General features: G+C 40.1%; 3 protein-coding genes, 1 long non-coding RNA gene and 1 pseudogene across 4 annotated transcripts; 4 read left to right on the forward strand and 1 right to left on the reverse strand.

Moving 5' to 3' along the window:
* Positions 1-928: 928 nt before the first annotated feature.
* Positions 929-4,891, forward strand: LOC111326966 (uncharacterized). The gene is given in 2 exon segments (XM_022931060.2): positions 929-1,533; positions 1,536-4,891. Coding segments are annotated over 2 exon segments (2,847 nt in total). The 5' UTR covers positions 929-1,146; the 3' UTR covers positions 3,996-4,891.
* A 741-nt stretch (positions 4,892-5,632) lies between these two features.
* LOC111326979 (uncharacterized) lies at positions 5,633-11,290 on the forward strand. Its single transcript, XM_022931082.2, has 2 exons — positions 5,633-8,916; positions 9,213-11,290. The coding sequence occupies exons 1-2, from the start codon at positions 6,087-6,089 to the stop codon at positions 9,269-9,271; spliced, it is 2,889 nt and encodes a 962-aa protein (XP_022786817.2). The 5' UTR covers positions 5,633-6,086; the 3' UTR covers positions 9,272-11,290.
* A 1,238-nt stretch (positions 11,291-12,528) lies between these two features.
* On the forward strand, positions 12,529-16,485 carry LOC111347174 (uncharacterized; annotated as a pseudogene).
* A 3,815-nt stretch (positions 16,486-20,300) lies between these two features.
* On the forward strand, positions 20,301-22,998 carry LOC148717409 (uncharacterized). The gene is made up of 2 exons (XM_088743841.1): positions 20,301-20,685; positions 21,044-22,998. The coding sequence occupies exon 2, from the start codon at positions 21,117-21,119 to the stop codon at positions 22,326-22,328; it is 1,212 nt and encodes a 403-aa protein (XP_088599967.1). The 5' UTR covers positions 20,301-20,685; positions 21,044-21,116; the 3' UTR covers positions 22,329-22,998.
* LOC148717410 (uncharacterized) lies at positions 22,320-24,634 on the reverse strand. Its single transcript, XR_015994893.1, has 2 exons — positions 24,385-24,634; positions 22,320-24,245 (listed from the first exon to the last, which is right to left on the reverse strand). It is a non-coding gene; the product is annotated as an uncharacterized LOC148717410 (long non-coding RNA).
* Positions 24,635-25,136: the final 502 nt, after the last annotated feature.

The following is a 25,136-nucleotide window of genomic DNA, read 5'->3' on the forward strand; positions in this document are numbered from 1 at the left end:
AAAAACTTCTCTAAATCCGAGGTAAGTCAATGTTACTCAAAATGGTTTGGCATATGCGCAAAGATAACGATAAAACGATTTTCAGCGCTTTCCTCTAAAAAACATTTCATGTTGACAATTTTATCCTCAAGAGATGAAAAACAATTAAGGTTGATATTCAAGTCCTCTTCACTCGGACTGTGGCGGGCTGCGCTGTAAATTTTCCTTATCGTATATAGTCTGGGTTTGCCAAGTTTCAGTCAAAAGAAATAAATGATAAATATACCGCAGAGATATATAGACCGCAAACACCACTAGACCAAGATCATATCTCTATACTGTCGTGAGATTCGTCCTTCGAAACGAAACTTCTATCGCGTTTATATCGAAAACGGCACGGTTTCCAATCGTCAAATTCTGCAAATAGGCTACTTACATAATAATCTTTAAGATGTGAGAGAATAAAAGCATTCTAAAAAAGGTCGAGTTGGCCTCCGGTACCGCCTTAACACGACCTAGTTTTGATCTTAGGGATTGAATTGAAAGACTTATGGACAATTGTGACATCGTGCGATTTAAATACTCTTTGTAAATAATATCTTCGCTATGCGTAAAATTTTCTCCCTCTTAAAAAACACTTGAGAAGTATAAGTTCGGTAATTAAAATACAGAACAACACTTTGGTAAACAAATGACAAGGAACAAGGAAGTCGAGGAAACAACAGCTATGGATGGAAAGATTAAAAGGGGTTGCAATAGCAAACTCGAAATATGTATGCTAAAATGGATGTTAAACGAACCGTGATATTAAGTTCCCCCCAAAAATTCATCTCGAATATTTAGCCTTACATAACACGTCAATCATGCTATGACAGGCACATGCAAATTAACCAATGATACAACCGAAAGTAAAAATATCTTTCTCGGAAACTGAAGCATTAAACTTTCTTAGAATTATTTTTTGGCCTCTTGTGAAGTGTTTTGAGCTGAACAGGCTGTAAAGTCATGTTAAAGATGAAAATTCTGTTCGTTTCCCTAAGGAAGCGAATTAGTCCACCAATCGCACGCGCGCATCGGTGAGGTACGCCTATTCTTCTATTTTAGAAACGACATTTTTATGAATATTTTACCACCAAGACCTTCCCTCGAGTTAAAACAGCAAAGATAATGGCTAGCGCAGCCTCTTCTCCTGTCTCGTCTGGCTCTTCTGTGTACGATGTATCAGAAGAAAAAACGAATGGCACGAAGCTGATACGACTGCTGGTTGATGGAGGAACTCACGTTCTGCGAAGTTTATTGTTTTCTGTCTACCAACCAGATAAATTACAAGTCGTATTAAACAACAATAAGGCAAAGCTTCAAAAGCTGAGGCGCAAAGGTAATAAAGGTGTAATCTTCAAAAACCAGTGGGAAATGTTGTTTCCTACCTCAGGTGATCCACCGGACTCAGAAAAGTTCGACATTACACTTTTACATCTCTTGCTTCGTGAAATTTGCCATCTTGCGGCGCCTTCAACTGGTTGGCAGAACATGCCTGCGGACGACGATGATAGCATGGAGCATAGTTAATCGATTAACTATGCATGGAGGCAAACATCGTCCGAATAAAATGTTTTAGAAATGAGCTTTCTCACATTTCCTCTACCGGAATTGCAAACGCTGCCTTCGAAGACAAGTGGAACAAGATAGCGTCGTCTTTAGAGGCCCTTGAAATGAGTGTTCAGCGAAAGAAGCATGTAGAGAAAATGGAAGCGTTGAAGAACGATCCCATTGATCACGACGTCCGGTGGCGTTTGGAGGAACAAGCTAAGATATGGGAAAGGGTGCGGGAACAAGAAAAGATTGACACGACAATTTTCAGCCCCCGCAGCTGTTTACCGGACAAAATATCCGAAGAGAATATATTTGGCCGTGACAAAGAAATAAAGCAAATCAAAGATATGGTTGTGAAAGGAGACCCTGTTGTCCTGATCACTGGTGGACCCGGATTTGGAAAGACAACTGTGGCAACCGCAGCGGCTCATGAAATGGTAAAAACAGAGAATGACAGGATTGTGCTGTTTTGCAGTCTGTCGTCAACAAAAAGCTTGAACGAGGTTGCTACAGAAATGATCCATTCATGCGGAGCCGTCCAAACGAATTTGCCCGAGAATCCAGTTCAGTGGCTCAAAAACTGGAGCAATCGGATCCAAACTCAAGTGACTTTTGTCCTTGACAATGCAGATGACATCTTCGACTCTGACGATCGAACATCATTCCATAACCTCATGTATTCCTTGCGAATGCTTTCGGAGCAAAAAGTGACCTATGTCATTACCACGAGAAAGTCATTTAAAGATCCTAAAATGCAGACTAACGAAGTGAGACTAAACCCGTTATCAACCGAAGAAGCAGAGAGAATCCTTGTGTCTCGCGTGTATGACCAAAATGTCCGAAAGAGGCTCTGCAAGACGGATGAAATAGTTGAACTTTGTGGCTGTGTACCCTTGGCTCTCTGTGTCGTTGGATCATTGCTTCTAGATTACTCCGAGGAAAAACTAATAAAAAATCTTAAGGATCGACCTTTCAAGGTATTGGAAGATGATCAGTTGTCAGTGGGAAAGGCAATAAAGACTTCCTTTGATCTCTTGACGGTAGATGAACAATGCGCTCTTGTTCTTATGTCTGTGTTTCCGGGCTCTTTTGACTCAGATGCTGCTGAGGTCATAGTAGAAGCTTGTGCAAGCTCTGAAACCCTTCCTATTTCTATCCTTCGTTCTTTGAAAAACAGATCGCTTGTGGAGCAACCAAGTTCCCAAAGATATCAGTTGCATTCACTGATTAAAGCCTTCGCGAAAAATGTCGGTCGATCAGCGTCGTCTTTGGCTAAAGGAGAGAAAGTGGCATGTGCTCATTACATGTCTCGCCTCGCTGAAAACGCCGATTGTTACTGGGGTAAGGACACTTGCAAGCAGTCCCTCGATTCCTTTAATGAAGACAGGCACAACTTTGAGCACTTTCTTCAAGCCTTCGCTCAATGGAGGAGAAGTGAGGGCTCTGTGGCCATGAAATCCTGTGAAGCATTTTTTGTCAATCTTCACCAGAAATGCATGTACCTTGAGATGTGTGTCCTTCCCAGAGTTTACACCCAATTCTTACAAAAGATGCTCGAGGCTAATGCTACAGAAATTAATCCTGTTCACAAAGTCGAGCTTTTATGTCTTCTTGGACATGAAATGAGAAAAGTAGGAGAGGGAGAAAAGTACAAGAACTCCATGGAAGAGGCTCACAAGTTGTATTCCAAGAACAAAACAGAATTTGACGAGTATGCATTATCAGAAGTTATTTATCTTAATGGCTATGCTCGTTATCTCTCCGAGGAGAATTTGCCCACAGAATCCAAAAAGGTGCGCAAAGCTGCTTTAAAAATCTGTCACAAAAAACTCCCCAATCATCCTGAACGAGCGATAACGTTGTTGTTCGCTGGAAGACACGACAAGCGTCTCAAAAAATTTGATAAAGCGGAGAAAAAGCTCAGTGAAGCATTGAATCTCCTCAAGGGGTGTCTTGGGAAACATTTAATGACTGCTCAATGCTTAAAAGACATCGCTGATTTAAAATTCAATGAAGACAACGGCTCCTCTGCAGTTGATTATTACAAACAGTCTCTGGAAATGATGGAACGCCTGGGCATGGATGGCCATAAAGAGACCATTTTAACTCTAAAGAACTTTGGATCTCGCCAAAAGAGCAATGGTAACTACGAGGAAGCGAGAGCTTTGTTAGAAAGAGCGGAACGCGTCGCCGAGAGAGAACTGGAAAAGGATCATATGTGGAAAGTAAGGGTGAAGACAGAGCTGGCCTTTGTGTTTCATGACGAAGGAAAAGAAGATCAGATGATAGAGACGTTGCAAAATGCACTTGAAATGTGCGACAGACTCGGAAAAAGTTACAAAGACCTAGGTAACAAGCATCTGATCCGGGAAGTTCTAAACCGTCATCCCAATAAATTTCCAATGGACACGTACCCTCGCTGAAAGGAATGGACACCCCGTCAACCTGAATGAAGAATAAATAGATGAGGAACTTTTATCCCTTCACGGAACAACTGACTCAAGTTCATATTATCCTAGACTTGAAGATCAGTATGTTATTGTTTTAGACTTAAAATCATAACTTGATCTATCTCTCCTAAGGAGAGGAATATTTTTTGTAGGATTTTGGAATAATTTAGTGAGGAGTAGGAGTACATGAAAAGAACAACAAAGTGGATTTGATCAAGTAATGACTATCCAGAACCCCGATGTATAAAGGAATGTCTAGAACACTTAATGTGAAAAGAGAGTTTTATTCAAAATCAACTAACACGAGATCTATACTGATTTCATTCAGAATTATTTTTCACACTGCATCAGCCGGCCATACGTTATCTCAAGGATGGAGGGGTAGTTTTAAGGGTGATTTCAGAAAATGTTACTCTCTGATGAGCAAACGAATCGATTTTTGAATTGTTCTTGTATATGAGGTGCACTTAGTCAAAAAGGGAAAACGCCTCTGAGCATAATCAGTTACTCGTTATAGAATTTTCTGGACTGCCTTGAAGTAGAGGTGTGCCGAAGAATGACGTACTTGTCACTGTGTTGTCACTTTCACAGGCAAGCTTACTGTCAAACTCACCCAGTTGTTTAGTTGTTTCTGAGGAGGTGTTTAGCGAATTTTTAATTGTATTCCAGCGTTACGTCCTCCTCGCCTGGATATATTGCAAAAAATTACTGGTAACAATGATTACTGAATGAGTGACTCAATGGCCTATCAAGGAATATATTTCGTTCTTGTTACTAGCTTTAGTTCATGAAGTTTAAAGGAGCAATAGGCTTGTGCAAGCTTTAAATGTGAACTCTCGGGACTGATTAAAAATAAGGAAATAACGAAATACAGGTCTCCAATGATAATCCGATAACACGCAAGCAAAACCAACAACGTCATAACATGATACCGGTTTTGTTTTGATCTTTTATTGTAGACAAACAAGTCCGAACTAGTCCGTGGGAAAGTTTGGGTACACAGAATATAATGTTGCGCCTAAAACGTGACCTGAAATCATGCGAGCGTGACCTGAAATCATGCGCGCGTGATTTCCTTGGAAAGCCGATATCCTGAATAATCTTGAACAATTATTTCTAAATATACAACATTTCGTGGAAATTGTTTGACTTCTAGAAATCGTTAAGATCATTATCTTCCAGACAACATGTATATCCGCCCCTTATATTCAGAGTGAAATGATATTATGGGTCACCTCTAACATCTTTTTGGTTCTGTGCAGACGGCTTTTTAAGTGCTTTTCAAAACTTAGGGAGGTGTTTAGACTTCGAATAAGAAAAAAACTGCAACTGGACATTTCCGAGTGCACCTCGAGCTAAAACTCGAGATTCTGATCGAACTGCGACGTGGGAATTGCCCTCGCATGCTACAATAAATATATTTATTTCCCCCAAAATAAAAAAGTTTGTGTCCCCTGTCTTTGCTTTGTTAATAAATAAAGGCAAGGTGTACTGAAGGGTCGAAAATCACGGGTGACAGGCTCATTGCGTCCGAAATTGACTGAGCAATAATCACAAGACTTACTGGTGACTTTGATAACAATAGACTGTTCTTTACGTGAGAGTCACGAGTTTTTGATGGAAAACTACTAAGTCTCCAGCGATCAGTATAAGACGTGGCATGTTTCGCGGGTTCGCCGCAAATTGAGAAATCCCAACACGTAAATGGATCATATCGCATATCAGGTGAACTTGGTAGTTTTTTCGAGAAATAAGTCGATAATTATTCCTTGAATCTTTTGTCAACCACAGACGACTGGCACATGGCTACCAAGACTGCTGAAGGACACCGTGGATATTCCTACATCATCGAGTCTTTCCTGGAATTCTTAGAATTGGGACATTTCCCTGTTGGCTAATTATAAATTCATAATCGAATCCTTCCTATCATTGGGAAATTTCCCAGTTGACTGGTTATAAAATTCGCGTCGATTGAAAATCGCAATTCGTGGTTATCTGAAGACAAGTTTAAGTACCTACTCTTCTCGAAAGGAATTTGTTTCTAAAGAGCCTTGACGGTAGGCTATGGCAGCCGGTGGAACATCCTCGCCAACCTCTGCGAGTCCTTCTGGCCCCTCAGTAGTGACATTATCGAAAGAAAAGACGAATGGCACAAGGCTAGCAAGACTGCTCTTTGATGAAGGAACTAATGTTCTAAGGGAATTCTTGCAATCCACGCATCCAGGGCCAACACTAAAGCACGCATTAGACAACAGTCGCCCAAAGCTCGAGGGGCTGAGGCGGAAGCGAATACCTGATGAGCAATGGGAAAAACTGTTTCCTTCCTCAGGTAATCCCCCGGATCCCAAAAAATTCGACATCATACTTTTGCACTTATTGCTCCGTGAAGTTTGTCATCTAAAGATTCCTTCGACAGGATGGCACAAAATGCCAGCAGACGCTGATGCGAGCCCTGAGGCCAGCATCGTTCGTATAAAATGTTATAGAAATGAGCTGTGTCATAGTTATTCTACTGGAGTTCCGAATGACGAATTCGAAGACAAGTGGAACAAAATATCTTCGTCTTTAGAAGTACTTGAGGTAGCCGCCTATCGGAAGAAACTTCAGTCCCTGAAGAGTGCTACTATTGATCACGAAACTCGCTTGCTGGAAGAGGAACTCGAACAATGGAGGAGAGAGAAAGAACTTGAGAAGAGTGGAAAAATCTCTGAGCTCTCAAATTGTCTGCCAGATGACATACCAGAAGAACATATTATTGGCCGTGGTGACCAAATTCAAGATATCAAAGACGAGATTCAAAGCGGAACGATTCCTGTAATTCAGATCACTGGTGGACCGGGATTTGGAAAAACGACCGTAGCCAAGCGGGTAGCCTTTGAATTAGCCAAAGCAGAAGATCAACGAAGTGTTTTGTTTTGTAGCCTATTATCGAAGACGAATTTCAACGAAGCGACTATGGAAATGATCAACTCTTGTCGTAAAGTGGTCAACACGCAAGTACAAGAGAATCCGGGACAGTGGCTTAAAGACTGGAGCAAACAGATTCAAAACCAAGTCACTTTTGTTCTTGACAATGCAGATGGTGTCATTGAATCTGAAGATCGCGAATCTTTCCTTAATTTCTTACGCGATGTAAGAAGCTTTTCACGACAAAATGTCACATTTGTGATAACTTCAAGAAGAACATTCCAAACTCCCGACCTGCCGTCAAAAGAAGTCAGGCTAGACCCGTTGTCAAACGAACAGGCCAGAAATCTACTGCTGGCTCAGGTTCAAAATGTTCAAGAGTTTTATAAAGCAGAGCGCATTGTGGAACTTTGTGGCTATGTTCCTCTGGCACTGTGCATTGTTGGATCCCTGCTTTCAGATTATACCGAAGAAACTCTTGTTAAAAACCTAGAAAATGAACCACTCGCTGTTCTGGAGGACGATCAACTGTCTGTAGAAAAGGCCATCAAGACTTCTTTTGATCTTTTGACTGAAGCTGGACGAGAAGCCTTGGTTCTAATGTCAACTTTCCAGGGGTCATTTGACTCAGTTGCTGCCGAAGCTGTGATGAAAGCATGCTCAATTCCTGGAATTCAGCCCATCCCGGTCATTCGCTCCTTGAAAAAGAGTTCGCTAATCGAGCAACCAAGTTCACGGAGGTACCAGATGCATCCCCTCATTCACTCGTATGCGAGAAAGATTGGTCAAGCTAAGCATGCCGATCTCTTAGCTAGAGGAGAAAAATTGGCCTGTGTTTATTTCATGTCTCGCCTTGCGGACAACGCCGAATTGTACTGGAAAAGAGACAGCTGCAAAAAGTCTCTTTCTTCATTCAACAAGGACAGAAGCAATTTCGAGCATTTTCTTGGCAATTATGCTCGAGGAAGGAGAGAAAAGGATGAAGAAATTATGGAAGGCTCTCAAACTCTCTTGGAAAGTTTTCCACAGAAGTGCATGTATTTGGAAAAGTGTCTTCATCCAAAGAACTATGCTCAGATCCTTGAGCAGTTATTGGACACATTTGACTCAACTAATCAGCCAGTGCATGTTGTAGAACTTTTGTGTCTTCTTGGACATGAATGTAGGAAGAAAGACCAAAAGAAGTACAGCGAACGTATGGAGACAGCGGAAGAAATTTATCGTTTGAATGCTGCCAAGTTTAGGGAAAATCCGCTATCAGAAGTCTACTTTCATAACAGTTACGCACGTTACCTTTCCGATAAAAAAGATCCTAAAGAAAACAAAAGAATCGAGAAAGAGACCCAATCAGCTCTAGATGTCAGTGTTACAAGTCTGTGTTATCTTCATCCAGAAACAGCAGCAACACTTCTTCTTTCGGGAACCAATGCAAAGCGCCGTAAGCAGTTTGATACAGCCACACAACAGTTAACTGAGGCGTTAGAACTCTTTAAACGGTGCCTTGGTAAACATTTTATGACAGCCGAAGCCCTTAAGGCCCTTGCAGACCTTTTTTTTTTTCGGGATGGGAAAGCAGAGGGAGAAGACAACTTAACAATCTGCATTGATTATTATAAGGCAGCCATAGAAATGTTCGACGATCTCGCTGAGGGTGGAAGCAAAGAGAGTATCCTGACTTTGAAAAACTTTGCAATATATAACCAGAAAAGAGGCAGCTTTGATGAGGCAATGAATTTATTTAAAAAGGCGGAACGACTTGCCGAGAGAGAATTAGAGGAGAAACACGAATGGAAAGTTTCAATCAAGACCACATGGGCCATCTTACATGACGAGATGGGAAACACGGATAAGGCGAAAGAAATGATGCTTGAAGGACTGTCGATGGCTAAGGAACTAAACTTGTCGATAGAAAAGATGAGAAACAAAGTCCCGATACGATCGTTTATCAATCGTTACCCAAAGGAGTTCCCTGAGACGGAATTTCCAAGTAAGTAATGTCTCCAAGTTAGAAGGGGCCCTATAACTCAAACCTAGTGTTGGTCGACTCGAGCCAAAACTGATTTACCGATGAACTCTGTCATATATTTACTATTATTTTATTCTCGATATCTCAAACCTCTGATCAACTAGAACCAGTTTTTGTTTTCCTTGAGGATACTTTTAAAATAACCTTTCTCTTGATAACTCAAAAAAACAGATCTTTATTACTATTGAGCACATTGAACTGATTTGAAGCAGCCGAGTCTTACAACACTGTAGTAATTCCCTGTTTTCAACTTTCAGGAGGAGAAAAGAAGAAAGGAAAAAAGGAGATAAGAGGGAAAAAAGAAGAAATGCAGTGAGGATTTACAATAACGATTTTACGAAAGGCTAAGGTCCTTAACTAGATTAATTTTTAAGAGACCATAAGGACCGGACAGATAAACACATCGCAGGCATTATGTTTCCTATCCCAGAGCTCCTAATCTTTTTCAAATATTTTTCTTTTTAAGAAAATTTTGAAGAATCGGATTATTTTGATAAATTACGCTGGTGCATGGCAGCTTAAAGGAATACCGAAGAAGAGTTGCACAATTTTTTAAGTAATCCGCCTGATTTAAGGTATTGCACCCCATTTTTTTTATGGACAAACATTTTCATTTCAAAAAAGTCAATTTTTGTTATTTTGATCAGTCAGGCTTTTTGTAGGTCAGAATTTAGAGCCTCACTGACGATTTGCGGAGCACATATCCCTCCTACACCCCAGGTTGGAAGAGTAAATGGAGCAAAACAGTCGCTGACAAGCAGCACTGCTTAAAGTGCATATGACACGAAATTTTTTTCTCTTGTTTGTTGTTGGATATCTATAGAAAACGTTTCGAAGCCTTAAAAGTGCTGGAAACATCTAAAAGGCATTTGTTTTTGCTTTCAAAATACGCGCAATTTGCCTTCAAATTTGTCGCGGTCATCGCGCGGCCAAAGTCTTGTGACGTCACATTGTGTACCCAGATTCTTCGAAGTCAATGGAACTTTCAGAAGAGTCAGACCCAAAGGAATCATTAGAATCACTGGACATATGTGCCTTTCATTGCACTATCTATCTACTACGAAGTACTGCAGAATCCTCTTAGCGACAACAGACCTTCGTGGCAAAGGTGCACAATGTGACGTCACGAATAACTTCGACGGCGATCAACTAGGTCCCAGTCTCCGGGACAAATTTGAAGGCAAATTTTTCGCACTTTGAAAGCAAAAAAAAATGCTTTTTACAATTTTCCAGCACTTTTAAAGCTTCGAAACATTTCCTATAGATATCCAAATACAAGAAACAAGAGAAAAAAATCTCGTGTCCTATGCACTTTAAGTAGGCGACTTTTTTGTAGAATTTTGGAAAAATTTAGTAAGGATTAGAAGCACATGAAAAGAACAGCAAAGTGGATCTGATCAAGTATTAACCATTCAGAACTCTGATAATTAAAGGAATGTCTCGAACCCTTACTTTCAAAAGAGAGTTTTATTATTAAAAATCAACTAACGCAAGATTTGTAATGAGTTCATTCAGAATTATTTTTCACATTGTAACTCAGCCGGCCATACTCTATCTCAAAGATGGAGGGGTAGTTTTAAGGGTGATTTTAGAAAATGTAACGCTCTGATAAGCAAACGAATCGATTTTTGAATTGTTCTTGTAGATGAGGCACACTTAGTCTAAAAGGTAAAATGCCTTTGAGCGTAATCAGTTACTCGTTATAGAAATTTTTTGAATGCATTGAAATAGAAGTGCGCCGAAGATTGACGTAATTGTCACTGTGTTCTCACCTTCACAGGCAAGCGTACTATCAAACTCACCAGGTTGCTTAATTGTTTCTAAGGAGTTGTTTTTAATTAGTGAATTTTAATTGTATCCCTGTGTTGATTATTTTAACCGTATGGGTACGTCCTCCTCGCCTGGAAATAATCTAAAGAAATCACTGACAACAATGATTAGTGAATGAGTGACTAAATACTCTAGCAAGGAATACATTTCATTTCGTTTTTGTTACTAGGTTTAGTTCAAGATGTGTAAAGGTGTAATAGGCTCGTGCAAGCTGTTAATGTGAACTCTTAGGGACTGATTAAAAATGAGGAACTAATGAAATACAGGTTTCCAACGATAATCCGATAACACTCAAGCAAAACCAACAACGTCATAACATAACATGATACAGGTTTTGTTTTCATCATAGACAAACAAGTCCGAACCTGTTTGTGGGAAAGTTTGGAAGACTGAAATGAGACTCTTTATGCTTCAATTTGTTGTGACTAGTTTCTACTGCGAGCCTTGGGTGATTTTTCCTTATTTTATAGATAACCATGCATGAAATAAAAGAGAGTATGCCCAATGCTGTGCCTAAAGCGGGACCTGAAATCATGCACGCGTGACTTCTTTGGAAAGGCGATATCGTGAATAATCTTGTACCATTGTTTTCTAAATATACAATGTTTCGTGGAAATTGCTTGTCTGACTTCTAGGAATCCTTAAGATCATTATCTTCCAGACAACATGGATATCCGCCCCTAATAACCAGAGTGAAATGATGTCATATTATGAGTCACCTCTAACATCTTTTTGGTTCTGCGCAGACGGCTTTTTGAGTGTTTATCAAACTCAAAGAAGTGTTTAGACTTCGAATAAGAAAAAAACTCCAACTGGAGATTTGCGAGTGCACCTCGAGCTAAAAATCGAGATTCCGATTAAAGTGTGACGTGGGACTTGCCCTCGCATGCTACAATAAATAGATTTATTTCCCCTAAATAAAAAATTTTTTGCCCTCTGCCTCTGCTTTGTCAATAAATAAAGGCAGGGTGCACTGAAGGGTCAAAACTCACGGGGGATAGGCTCATAGCGTCCGAAATTGGCTGAGCAATTATCACACGACTTTCTGGTGACTTTGATAACAAAAGACTGTTCTTAACGCAAGAGTCACGAGTTTTGATAGAAAACTACTAAGTCTCCAGCGATCAGTATAAGACGTAGCATGTTTCGCGAGTTTGGACTATTTGTCTTCAGACTTGACACTCGCCGCAAATTGAGAAATTCCAACACAGAAAGGAGACGTAAAGGCATTATATCGCATATCCAGTGAACTTGGCGAGGCTTAATACGAAGTCTTCATGGGGTGACGGTTTTTGCGCCTAACGGTTACATTTTTTAATTTGGTTATGTCAACTAAGTTGAAGTTGTAAATTGCAATTGGCCACCGTAACGAATAAAAAAGCTGAGGTTTCGAGCGTTAGCCCTTAAATCTTTTGGCCGTTTACAAGACCCTCTTAGCAGCGAACAAGAAGTTAACTAAGTCTAAGTCGATAAGCTCTAAACGGAAACTAGGAAATGCCGCCTAACATACTTCCTTTACGCCTGGTTCGAAAAAAATGTTGCCGTTTTTAAACTCGAAATTCGGAAGTCGATAATCGTTTTTTCTCCCCCACAAAAGGTCCTGACACAAGGAACGGATTAATTGCGTGACGTCTGCTTTCCGCAATCGTTGTGGCAACAATCAGTTTATTTATGTTTCTAACATACCGACATCTCATTGGTTCTGAAAACAAAAGCAATTCTGGTTTCTTGTTCTAAAAAAGGTAAGCTGCGAAGGATTGCTCTCAAAGTTATTTAAGGAAGTTACACTCGTTACCTATTTCATGAGTGTTGGCAAATGGCGTCCATCTTTGAGCCATCGGAGGAAAAAACTAACGGTACGAAGTTAGCGCGACTGCTTATTGATGGAGGTACACAAGCACTTAAAAAAGTTTAAGAGTCTTTCATACATCCACTTTCAACTCTGCAAATTATGATAAACAAAAGCAAGGCGACCCTCGCCAATTTAAGGAGCAGACGCAAATTATGCGATAGCCAATGGGAAAAGCTCTTTCCTCCGTCAGGCGACCCACCGGACTCTAACACATTTGATATCACTCTTCTACATTTACTACTTCGAGAAATCTGTCCTGTTTTGATTGAACCTGCAACGGGATGGCACGATATAGAGATTGTCCGGATTAAATGCTTCCGAAATAGCCTGTGTCTTAGCATTTCCACTGGTGTTCCTAATGACGAGTTTGAAGACAAATGGAACACAATTTCTTTTTCTTTAGTAACCTTAGGGATCGATCGGCTAGAAATAGACCGCCTAAAAACAGAGAATGTCGACTACAGCACACAGCGACGAGTCGAAGAAGAGGTAGAGAAATGGGAACTTGATATCGAACCGAGAGTGCAGATCTTAGAGCACGAACTTGGACAGCTAAAAGTTGGGCGAATTTCAACTAATAAGCAGCCTATTTCAGAGCTGGGTGGATCTCTTGATCTTCCCAATTGTCTTCCAGATGAGGTTCTGGATGTGTATGGCCGCTCAGAAGAAATTCAACAAGCAGTAGAATTTGTTCATAGCGGAACAGTCTTCATTGTTTCCTTGACTGGTGGAGTGGGGTTCGGCAAGACCGCTGTGGCTAACAAAGTGGCCCACGAGCCGGCAAAACGCGAAAACAGCCGAAGTGTATTATATTGCGCACTAACATCCGAACCATCAATAGACGACGTATTTACCGAAATAATTCTTACCTGCAGCACAAGCCCTTCTCAGCCGCCTGAGAATCCCAAACACTGGCTTCTGAACTGGAGCAAACAGCAATCTGGGAAAGTCACATTGATTCTTGACAATGCAGATCGTGTCCTCGAGTCTGAAGATCGACATCAGTTTGTGGACACGTTACGGAAAATGAGGACCTTCTCAAGGAAAAATCTAACTTTTATAACCACGTCTAGAAAAACAGTAGAGGCACCCAGTCGTGATTCAAGTATCCGAAACATTAGATTGAGGACTCTCTCTTTGCCTGAGGCCACCAATGTTCTTCTTTCAAGGGTTGGCGATTCGGAAACGAGACAGGAACTCTCCAAAACGGAAAAAATGGTCTCACTGTGCGGTTGTGTCCCTTTAGCACTTTGTATCGTTGGATCTTTGCTCTCCGACTACAAAGAGGAAAAAGTAATCGAAATTCTCGAAAATAAACCTCTACATGTTCTTCAGGACAACGATTTGTCGGTTGAAAAGGCTATCAAGACATCATTCAATCTCTTAACTGAAGCAGAACAAAAGGCATTGGCAATTATGTCTGTATTTCCAGGTTCATTCGATTCTGATGCAGCTGAGGCTGTAATTACAGCTGTAATGGATTCTGAAGTGCAACCAGTTCTAATTCTCCAATCACTAAGAAACAGGTCTCTCTTGGAGCAGCCAAGTTCGTGTAGATATGTAATTCATCAGTTTATCAAAATGTTCCTCTCGAAAGATTGTCACACCAAGTATTCACAGGTTGTTGCTCAAGGAGGAAGAGAAGCCTGTGCCCACTTCATTTTTCTACTTGCTTGAAATGCCAGTATGTATTGGAAAAAAGATAAATGCAAAGAATCTGTTTTGAAATTTAGTAGAGAAAGACACAACTTCGAGTATTTCTTAAAAATTTACGTTCACGCGATAAAGAAACGTGATGCAAATTCTCTTCTAAGTTTCACCAGTGATTTTTTTGAAGATTTTCCACAAAAGTGTATGTACTTAGAAATGTGCCTTTTACCTGACTTCTATGTAAAAATCTTGAAAGAACTTGGGAGGTACTTCCGCTCAGTAAGTCACCCCGTTCACATCGTTGAAGTTTTGTGCCTTCTCGGACACGAAAAGAGAAAAGTGGGCAAGATAGCAGAGTACCAATTTTTGATGAATCACGCCAAGTAGGTGTACTTTAACAATTACAAAGCTTTCAAATCAAATAATCTGTCTCAAGTATATTTTTTTAATAGCTATGCCTGCTTTCTTTCGGCACCAAAATTGCTTCCCAGTCGATTGCAAATGGTCTCCACAGTGTATGAAATAGCTTTAATTTTGTGCCGTAAAAACCTCGATGAACATCCTGAAACGGCAGTTACTTTGCAGTACATTGGACGGCATCTCAAAAGTTTGCAACATCTTCAAGATGCAATGGAGATGTTTAACCGGTGCCTCAGAGAACATTTCATGGCGGATTTGAGCCACAAGGGTATCGCAGACCTCTATTTTGGTCGTTTCTTCTCCAGGAAGGATAACACAGATATGGAGAAATGCTTTGAGCATTATGAAGCTGCGCTGACTTTGATGAGGAATCTTGGTGTTGGCGACCACAAAGAAAGCATTTTGACGCCGAAAAACTACTGTGTTTGTTGCAAAAACAAAGGCAATTATCAAGAAGCAATAAGTATTCTAACCAAAGCAAAACAAGTCGCGGATATTGAACTGGAGGAGGACCACAAATGGAAAGTAATGATTGAAACTCAGCTGGCCCTTGTGTACGATTGCGTTGGAAATGCAGAAGAAGCGGAAAAAATCATGGAGAAAGCTCTTAACATGAACAAACGCCTCAACCAGTCCATCGGTCAGTTAGCAAATAGAAAAGAGATCCGTGAATTCCTGTGGCGTCATCCACAGGTTGACCAGGCGATTAGAATAAATTCTCGTAGTTAAGTTTGACAATTGTACGAATCTGTAAAATTATCCAGTTGTTCATGAGGTCAAACTACGATTATGCCTCTCCAGGGAAAGACGCTACCTTGATATAAATGAACAGTTGGAATCTTTCTTTCTGTTTCTGGTTTGCGTATGTCAGAACTGTGTTCCTTTCGTTTAGGATAGCGTAGAGACCAACGTTACCCTTTTACTTCAAGAAAAAGAGTCCATTGTGAAGTGTTTCTATTCATTCATAGTAGACTTTGGACAAGAGACTATCGTAAGACCGTTATCATTCTGATGGGCATAATCGAGGGAAATTTAAACCAAAAAAGACCAACTGAATTAGGCTTGCATTTTACAGTAATATATAAATTGTTTATCTATTTTACAAATTCCCGATTGAAGAAAAAGACAGCTTCCGGAATTACCCCACCACTATATTTTATCCTATAATAACAATCTGTCTGAGTGAAATATGAAAAGCTGTCTGACCTTCCCCTACCTTTCCGATGCGCGAGAACAATTGTGAGCGTGACTGTCATGCTATAACCCGAGAGTTAGTTGCAATTGTGAGCGTGACTGTCATGCTATAACCCGAGAGTTAGTTGCAATTGTGAGCGTGACTGTCATGCTATTACCCGAGAGTTAGTTACAATTGTGAGCGTGACTGTCATGCTATAACCCGAGAGTTAGTTACAATCATGGTTTCTTAGAATACCGGATGTTCGGTTCATGGGGTTTTGACGCATGTGTAAATACCTGAAGAGGTGTTGAATAATTAGCAGCTTTTGTTTGTAACCGGAACCGTTTGTAAGGAAATGTTTATCATACATTTCAGTGGTATCGACAATTTATGTAACTTACCAGATAGTAGGAAACCCAGGAGATTGCCTTGATATCGTCGTCATTGCAATTCAGCTGATCCTTCTATGTTTTCAAGTCAGAAGGGTAAAGGAAGCAAAATAAGGACATAACAAGGAAAGGAATCACAATTGTTTGTCATTACTGTTTATCCGGCTCGTCTGTTCTTTAAATGTGTTAATAGAATGTTTATGTGATCATGATGATGAGGAATGAATTGTTTCAACGCTAAGCACTGCAAACCCGGTAAATCCGTAAATAATTGTTTGGAAGGGAAATGATTTGTATAATTGATGCGGAGTTATCAAAGAGATGCTTCCGTGAGCAGCTACAAAAATCATGACGGATTCAAACCATAAATGTTTCCGGATAAAATGATGCCAGAAGAACACCTGAAAAAAATAACAGCAATGCATCTGATGTATTATCAATTTCAATCTGAAATCCTGCTACTTCTTTTTTGTCTCTCATACCGAACACTTTGAAATATATTTCCTGTTTTCTCACTTAAAATTCAATGATGGGTTACACTTGGAACTGTGTGTCAAATCATGTCAGTGCATGTCTTGCTCAAAGACGATACTCTGAGCAACCCTATACTCCGATGCTGCTTGCCGTAACTGCGTTACGTAGAAATTTGCTTTCAGGACAGATGTAGTTCCCAAGAAATTTGTTGGGAAGATGATCTATTTTTAGTCCGCCAAGTTTTGAGAAACACTGCGGAATTTACCGTAAAACACGAATCTCTCAGTGCGGAGACACCGCGGAAATCGGTTATTTTAAGGGCATGATACAGTACTTTACTGGTCAGCTGACACTTGAACGAAACCGGTAGGTAACTCATGGATGGGGAATTACTATGTCCCAATGGATATTATGTCCTAGACTCTACGTACATATGATGTCCTAACACCACATACAACATACAGGGCTATGTACGGTTATACATGGCTATACAGAGCTATAAATGGCTATACACACTTATACAGGGCTACACAGGGTTATACACAGCTTTTCAGGGCTATACACAGCTACACAGGGCTATACACAGCTATACAGAGCTATACACGGTCATACACAGCAATAACTGGCTATCTACAGCTATACAGGGCTATACATGTGTCGAAGTATAATGGGATTGTTTGAAAGCAATTCAATAAAATTGCTTGAAAGAATTACACGGGCGCTATATACATGGCTATACACAGCTATACTGGGCTACTTAGACAGCTGTACAGGGTTATACACAGATATACAGAGCTATGTACAGCTATAAATTACTATACACAGCTATAAATGGCTATACATAGCTATACAAGGCTATCCATTGCTAGACTGGGCTATACGGAGCTATACAAGGCTATACACAGCTATACAGTGTTATACACAACTATACAGGGCTATACAGAGCTAGGCAGGCATATACATAGCTGTACATGGCTATACACAGCTATACCGAGCTATACAGAGCTATACACGTCCATACACAGCTATACATGGCTATACATAGCTCTACATGGCTATACACATCTGTACAGGGCTATACACTGCTATACTGGGCTACTTAGACAGCTATACAGGGCTATACACAGCTATACATGGCTATACACAGCTATACAGGGTTATACATAATTACACAGGGCTATACACAGCTATACAGGCCTATACACAGCTATGCAGGCATATACACGGCTGTACATGGCTATACACAGCTATACCGAGCTACACAGAGCTATACACGTCCATACACAGCTGGACATGGTTAAACACAGATATACATGGCTATGCACATCTGTACAGGGCTATACACTGTTATACTGGGCTACTTAGACAGCTTTACAGGGCTATACACAGCTATACATGGCTATACACAGTTATACAGGTTATACATAATTATACAGGGCTATACACAGCTTTACAGGCCTATACACAGCTATGCAGGCATATACACGGCTGTACATGGCTATACACAGCTATACCGAGCTATACAGAGCTATACACGTCTGTACACAGCTATACATGGCTATACATAGCTCTACATGGCTATACACATCTGTACAGGGCTATACACTGCTATACTGGGCTACTTAGACAGCTATACAGAGCTATACACCGTTACACAGGGCTATACAGGGTTATACATAGTTATAGAGGGCTATACATAGCTATACAAGGCTATGCACAGCTATAAATGGCTATACACAGCTTTACAGGGCTATACACAGCTGTACAGGGCTATACACTGCTATACACAGCCATACACAACCACACACAGCTATAACACCTACACACAGGAATACACAGCTATACAGCGCCATACACAGCAATACATGGCTATACACAGCAATACATAGCTACACACAGCTATTCGCAGCTATACAGCGCTATACACAGCCATACAGGATTATACACGGCTATTCACAGCTATACACAGTAATACATATCTATACACAGCCATACAGAGCTATATACAGCTATACAGTAGTGGTTTAGTATTTCCTGACTTTATCTAATTAACAATTATTCCACCAGCGCGCGTTGGATATGAGATGATAGATAGCCAACGAGGCGCGTAGCGCCTCGTTGGCTATAATCATCTCATATCCAACAAGCGAGAGTGGAATAATTGTTTTATTAAAAAAAACGCCCCCAAGATATTAGACAAATCTTCTCGACTTTATTTTGTAAGAAGAAACCGGATTTAACAATGTACAGAAATTAGATTGTCGTATATTGGCTCATATACCATAATGGCAGAGCCAATAAAAAGTCTTGAATTGGATTATCCAGTGATCCAGTTTTAATAATATGGGATAGATCTTGTCATCACTTGCGGATAATAATAATAATAATAATAATAATAATAATAATAATAATAATAATAATAATAAGGAGTATTTCTACAGCGCACAACTCCAATAAATTGCCCGTGGCGCTTTACAACAAATAAAAATAAATTATAAACAAATTACATTTACTAACATTCACTAACAAGCATTTTAAAATGATATTGGGAGGCTCTCATTCCTAATATCTGACATCAATTTTTTTTTACACAGAAATATCCTGCGATCTACTAACGATGTCAAATTTGCTTGATCAAGGGCTTGGTGATAACTAGCGTTTGGAAATATTATTCTTTAAGCTCTTCTTTGTATAGATTCAATAGCGTCAGGAAGGTATGCAGGAATATCTTCGCACACTTGCGCAGCATACTCTAAGATCGATCCAACCTTACATGTGTATACCTTTAGCATGTCTTCTAGTATGACTCTTGACTCTTGGAATAATTTAGTAAGCATAAGAAGAACATGAAAAGAACACCAAAGTTAATCTGATCAAGTATTGACTATTTAGAACTCAGATAATTAAAGGAATGTCTCGAACACTTATTGTCAAAAGAGTTTCATTATTCAAAATCAACTTAAAATCATAGACTTAAAATCATAGCTCGATCTACCTCTCCCAGTGTTATTTGCGTTGTGGATTTCAAGCAGCTCTGCTTAAGAAGAGCACCTCTTTGCAGGATTTTGGAATAATTTAGTAAGGATTAGAAGCACATGAAAGGAACAGCAAAGTGGATCTGATCAAGTATTAACTATTCAGAACAATGACAATTAAGGGAATGTCTCAAACACTTACAACTATCGAAAAAGAGTTAGTTTTATTATTCAAAATCAACCGACTCAAAATTTGCGCCGATTTCATTCAAAAGTACTTTTCTGTCTCAAACAATTACTTTCAAAGTAGAGTTTTATTTTTAAAAATTATCTAACACAAGATTTGTATTGATTCCTTGAGATTTAATTTTTCGCATTGCAACTTACTCAGCCGACCATACTTTATCTGAAGGCTGGAGGAGTAGTTTTAAGTGTGATTCAGGAGATGTAACCCTCTGATAAGCAAAGGAATCGGTTTTTGAACTTTTCTTGGAGACTTAGATGAAAAGGGAAAATGCCTCAGTTAGCGTAATCAGTTACTCGTTAAGTGCTTTTCTTTTTTATTACTTTCGAATAGAGTTCTAAAGTGCTTACGTCACGTTTCCATAGCACCGGAATTCTGTGGTCTAAACAAACCAATATGGCGTCCCTAGCGTGACACATTGTCGTTGACCTCGAGCACTTCAAGAGCTATAATAGCGCATTTTATCCTCCAATAATAGAAATAAGATAAAGAGAATCAAGATAACCTTTGGCCTTACTATTGAAGAGTATAATAAGCGGACAAAAGCACCTGGTGAGCAATAATTCGAGTCAAAACGCCACGGAGACGAAGTTTGCGATGGGCCAGTGTTTTCATCCAGATTGCAATCACACATCTGAAAGCCACTGCTGTTGATTCTTTTCGTTTCCAGACCAGAAAAAACATAAAACACTCTATGATAAGTGGATATCATTTGTAAGGTGAGTATTTTTCGAAAAATATATATTTCGATGCTGTACCATCGATTAGAAATAGCTGTTTTTTTTTTTTATCTCAAACTGATTCACGATTAGCTGTTTCTCTTTCTTGTCTTATTTGTTTTCTCGCGGCTTTGCCTTTCCTTGTCTTCAGTCTTGATCTAAGATTATTTAGTTACTAAAAAACTATATGATAGTTGTGAGTATCAAAGCTTTTACACTAACTAGTATTAAGTAACAAGCTCAGAGAAATACTCGCTTCGCATTCACGTCTTAGACTACAAGGTTAAGCATGTGACCAACTAAACTTTGGGTTTTTAAGCGCAAGTATAGTAACTGCTTCTGTCTTTTTCTGTTATAGGAGAGGAGATAGAAAGCCCAGCAAACATTCGCGACTTTGCAGTTGTCACTTTAAATATGGGCGAAAAGAAAATATGCCAACCATCAGTGACAGAAACAGGCACAAGGTGTTTGATAGTTTGGACTTGCTGCCAGGTACAGGACCAACACCTCCCAGTACACCTACCCCCAAGAAAAAACGGAAAGTGTCTGCCGAGCCCACGAAATTACCAACTGTAGCATCTGTGCTTGAAGAGATTAAAGAGAACTCTGAACCATGTTCCACTGAATGCTCACAAGAGGAAAAGACAAGTTCCAAAGAAGCTCTGCTGTCAATAGAGCTTGACATGACTTCAACAGAACTTGCTAAACACAAGGAAATGTCAAGTTACTATAGTGCACACTACTCTGCTAAGAGCTTGAGCCCTGAGGTGATACGGATGGAGACAGGTCTACCCACTAAGGATGTTTTTGATATTGTTGTGGGATATGTTTCAAGATTCAAGGCTGAAATAAACTATTATGCTGGATGGAAGGTTGAGGCGATCACACTTGAGGACCAGATATTTATCACTCTGATGAAACTGAAACAAAATTATACCAATCTACGTTTAGCCCAGTTGTTTTCATGCAGTGTTGCAACTGTTGCTAACATAGTACTAACTTTTGTCCATGTTCTGCATTCTCTCCCGTTCAAAGACATCATGATAACCGTGCCATCTAGAGAAAAGAACAAGATGTGTTTGCCATCCTCTTTCACTGAGTACAGCAGTTGCCGCATTGTGATTGATTGTACAGACATTGAAATTGCTGCACCTAAGCTCATGTCCCAGCAGAATGCTACATATTCCAACTACAGGGGAATGAACTCTTTCAAAGTCATTATAGGGGTTGCCCCAAATGGAGTTATAACCTATGTTAGTGATCTTTTTCCTGGCTCAGTCAGTGACAAGGTCATGGTTAAAGAGTCTGGGTTTTGTAAACATTTGAGTGCTGGTGATCTTGTTCTGGCAGACAAAGGTTTTCTCATCAGCGATGTAGTTCCAAGAGGTGTTTCAGTGAACATACCACCATTTCTCAACAATGGAAAGTTTACAGAGAGTGAGGCAAGGGCGACAAAATCAATAGCTCGATGTCGCATCCACGTAGAGCGTGCAAATGCAAGACTTAAGAGTTTTCGCATCCTTGGCTTCATCCCAGCATTTTTGAGGTGCCATGCTGACAAGCTATGCCAACTGTGCTCAGCTCTTGTTAATTTGCAGTATCCATTGATCAAGGATGGCTGCGAAGACTTTGAATTTGACTGAATAGAACTTTTTTTCAACTAAATTATAGTACAATGAGTTTTTAATATTATTTTTGTATTACTAGAAGCCCTACTGTAACAGATCAAATGGTATTGACATAGCTTTGGTCAAAAATATGATGTGGTCAGTTTTACATTTTTCTGATATTCATCTCCTTTATGTTCATTAATACAAACTACTATGTGTTCTGTGAAAATAGATTATAATGAAATCCAGTGACATTCTTAAATTGTCATTTCAACTAAATCCAGGTCAGGGGCATATGACCAGTATGGAATTCTTTCGTCCAGTAGTTCCAAGTGTGAAAGTCGTGCTGGCTTAAAGGTTTTACTTTTGTGTCTGTGAAGCTGGGAGCCTGAGTCCAGGTGTATAAAACTAAAGCCACACTTAAATTAGCTTAAGGGATGGTGAGAGGTAGTCAGAAAAATAACCTGTGTCTGCATGGATTTTGTTTTGGCTCCCTCCCCTTCCCTTTGCATTGCTATGCAAGCCCACTTAAGTGTGGCATAAGTTTTATGCACCTGGGCCCTGTTGAGTAACCAGGATAAGTGTTACCAGCTACCAGTAGCCATTGGTTGCAAAAAAAAATTGTTTAAGCTTGCTTTCAGGAAGAATGTAATTTATTATTAAGTTACTATGCTAAATGGAAAAATGTGGGTTCTTTATCTTGTGTCTCTATCTGAGTGTAGAATATGTAATGTTATATTAACAAATTAATGTATGAAATTTAAAAAAATACCTTTTAACATTAGCTATTGCCTATTTACATTAGCTCCCAATTTCCCCCCCCCCCCCGCCCCCCCACTCTGATTATGTCCAGCATCTGTGCACCACTTTTCAAAGTTCTCCCTCGGTAATCTTTGGGAATAGTTGATGAATGTAAAAATCACTCAAGATAGTAATGTTGTGCTCCCAAGATTCATCTCGTTCAATCTTGATAACTACACTATCCTTTGTGGTCCATACAACAAAGTAGCAGAATTTGCGCTTTGTCAGGAACATCTGGCCTTGACACTGATGCCAGTAAACATGTGTGGTAGACAGCGTATAATTCCCTTCCTTCTCCTCCAAGTAAAAGTCTTTGTGCCCACAAGCTTCCTCGATTGTCGCATTTCGATGTGTGTAGGGGCACTTACACTCAATCACCGAGTCGTCTCCCACAAGTCCATCAGGGGAAGCTCCCAGAACTCCCGACTCGTGTAGTCAAAGGCCGGTCTGTACAGGTGTAAAGTTTGTGATGTTGGTGAAGGATTTCAGGGCCTCAGTCTCATTGTCCTGTCCCCATGCAATTGCTTTAACTCCACTCAAGTTGTATTCCCCAAGTAGTCGCTTGATAAGAGACGGTGTACCTCTTTTTGCCTGGAGGACGGAGCCAAAATTACTGGCAGTCAGGCGGCCTCTACGAGCTTGGTGCCATGCAGGGCTGTTTCGCTGGCCAGCCGTGAGGGTGCTCACAACATTTATGGTTCTCTCCTCTACTTTGGCATTCTCAATCAAGTACTCTAATTGTTTTTCCTTCGTAGATGCCATAAGGAAACCTTCTGAGTAAATGATATCCTCAATCGTCTTGATCGGGAGAGGGGTAGCAGGTTGTGGTTCGGGACTCAAGATCCAGCAGGTCCCTGTAAATTTGCCATAGCACTAGTTTAGTTCGCTGTACAGCCACATCCGATCTTCTCGGCTAGGATCGCGCGCCAAAGGGCTGTAATCCTTCTTCTTCGGTGGCGCTGGAAACATCTGGCTTGCAGACTGTACGCTTTCTGCCTTTCGCTTTCGTTTCCATTGGCATTCCAGGTCCGTCCTGCTAAGGTTATGGATGCCATAAATAAATATGGCTGCCGCGTGACTGCACTTGAACTCGCCGCGAGGACACTCGCATTATGTGTTTTTTATTTCAAGGTTTTCATCGAGATAAATCTGATAAAAAGATAATTCGAAACAGACACGTAAGTTGCAATATATATTCCGCAATATAAACATTAAATTGGAGGTGAAATCGGGGTTGGGAGTTCTTCGAATTGAACATACGTGTTGTGATCCCAAATTGGCAACTTACTGTGACTTTGTAGTCCTTATTTTTCATGCTTGCTTGGACTTCACCTTTGATGACTCCCCTGGAATAAATATAGCTTTGGACATGGTCGGACTTGAAGTGGTTTTCTCCGCGATCAAGCAATTTCCGCTCTCCAGAAAAGAAAGAAACGAGTGAGCATATCGATAAAGACGCCATGTTTGAAGTATGAGTTTCAACTGTTTAGACCAGAAAAAAATGCTGTCATGGCAACGTGGCGTCACACTTTAGGACTCTATACAAGCGTGCCAAAGATTGACGTACTTGTCACTGTGTTGTCACTTTCATGGGCAAGCTTACTGACAAACTTACCAGGTTGCTTAATTGTTTCTGAGGAGATGTGTAGCGAATTTTAAATGTATTTCTGCGTTGATTGCTTAATAGTACGGGTACGTCCTCCTCGCCTGGAAATACTGCAAAAAATCACTGATAACAATGATAAGTGAATGAGTGACTAAATATTTTATCGAGGAGTTTATTTCGTTTTTGTTCTCAGGTCTCGTTCAAGAGGTTTAAAGGTGTAACAGGCGTGACCTGAAATCATCCGCACGTGACTTCCTTGGAAAGCCGATATCCTGGATAATCTTGTACAATTATTTCTAAATATACAACATCTCGTGGAAATTGCTTGACTTCTAGGAATCGTTAAGATCATTATCTTCTAGACAACATGTATATCCGCCCCTAATATCCAGAGGGAAATGATGTCACATTATGGGTCACCTCTAACATCTTTT

This window comes from Stylophora pistillata, chromosome 13 (genome assembly GCF_964205215.1).
Source record: "Stylophora pistillata chromosome 13, jaStyPist1.2, whole genome shotgun sequence".
NCBI classification, from domain to species: Eukaryota; Metazoa; Cnidaria; class Anthozoa; order Scleractinia; family Pocilloporidae; genus Stylophora; species Stylophora pistillata.

Bases quoted from the DNA above. Each gene is read 5' to 3' on its own strand.
- LOC148717409 (XM_088743841.1), top strand. From the start codon at position 21,117: ATGCCAACCATCAGTGACAGAAACAGGCACAAGGTGTTTGATAGTTTG.
- LOC111326979 (XM_022931082.2), top strand. From the start codon at position 6,087: ATGGCAGCCGGTGGAACATCCTCGCCAACCTCTGCGAGTCCTTCTGGC. The intron at 8,917-9,212 runs GTAAGTAATGTC...TTCAACTTTCAG, and splicing joins CCCTGAGACGGAATTTCCAA to GAGGAGAAAAGAAGAAAGGA.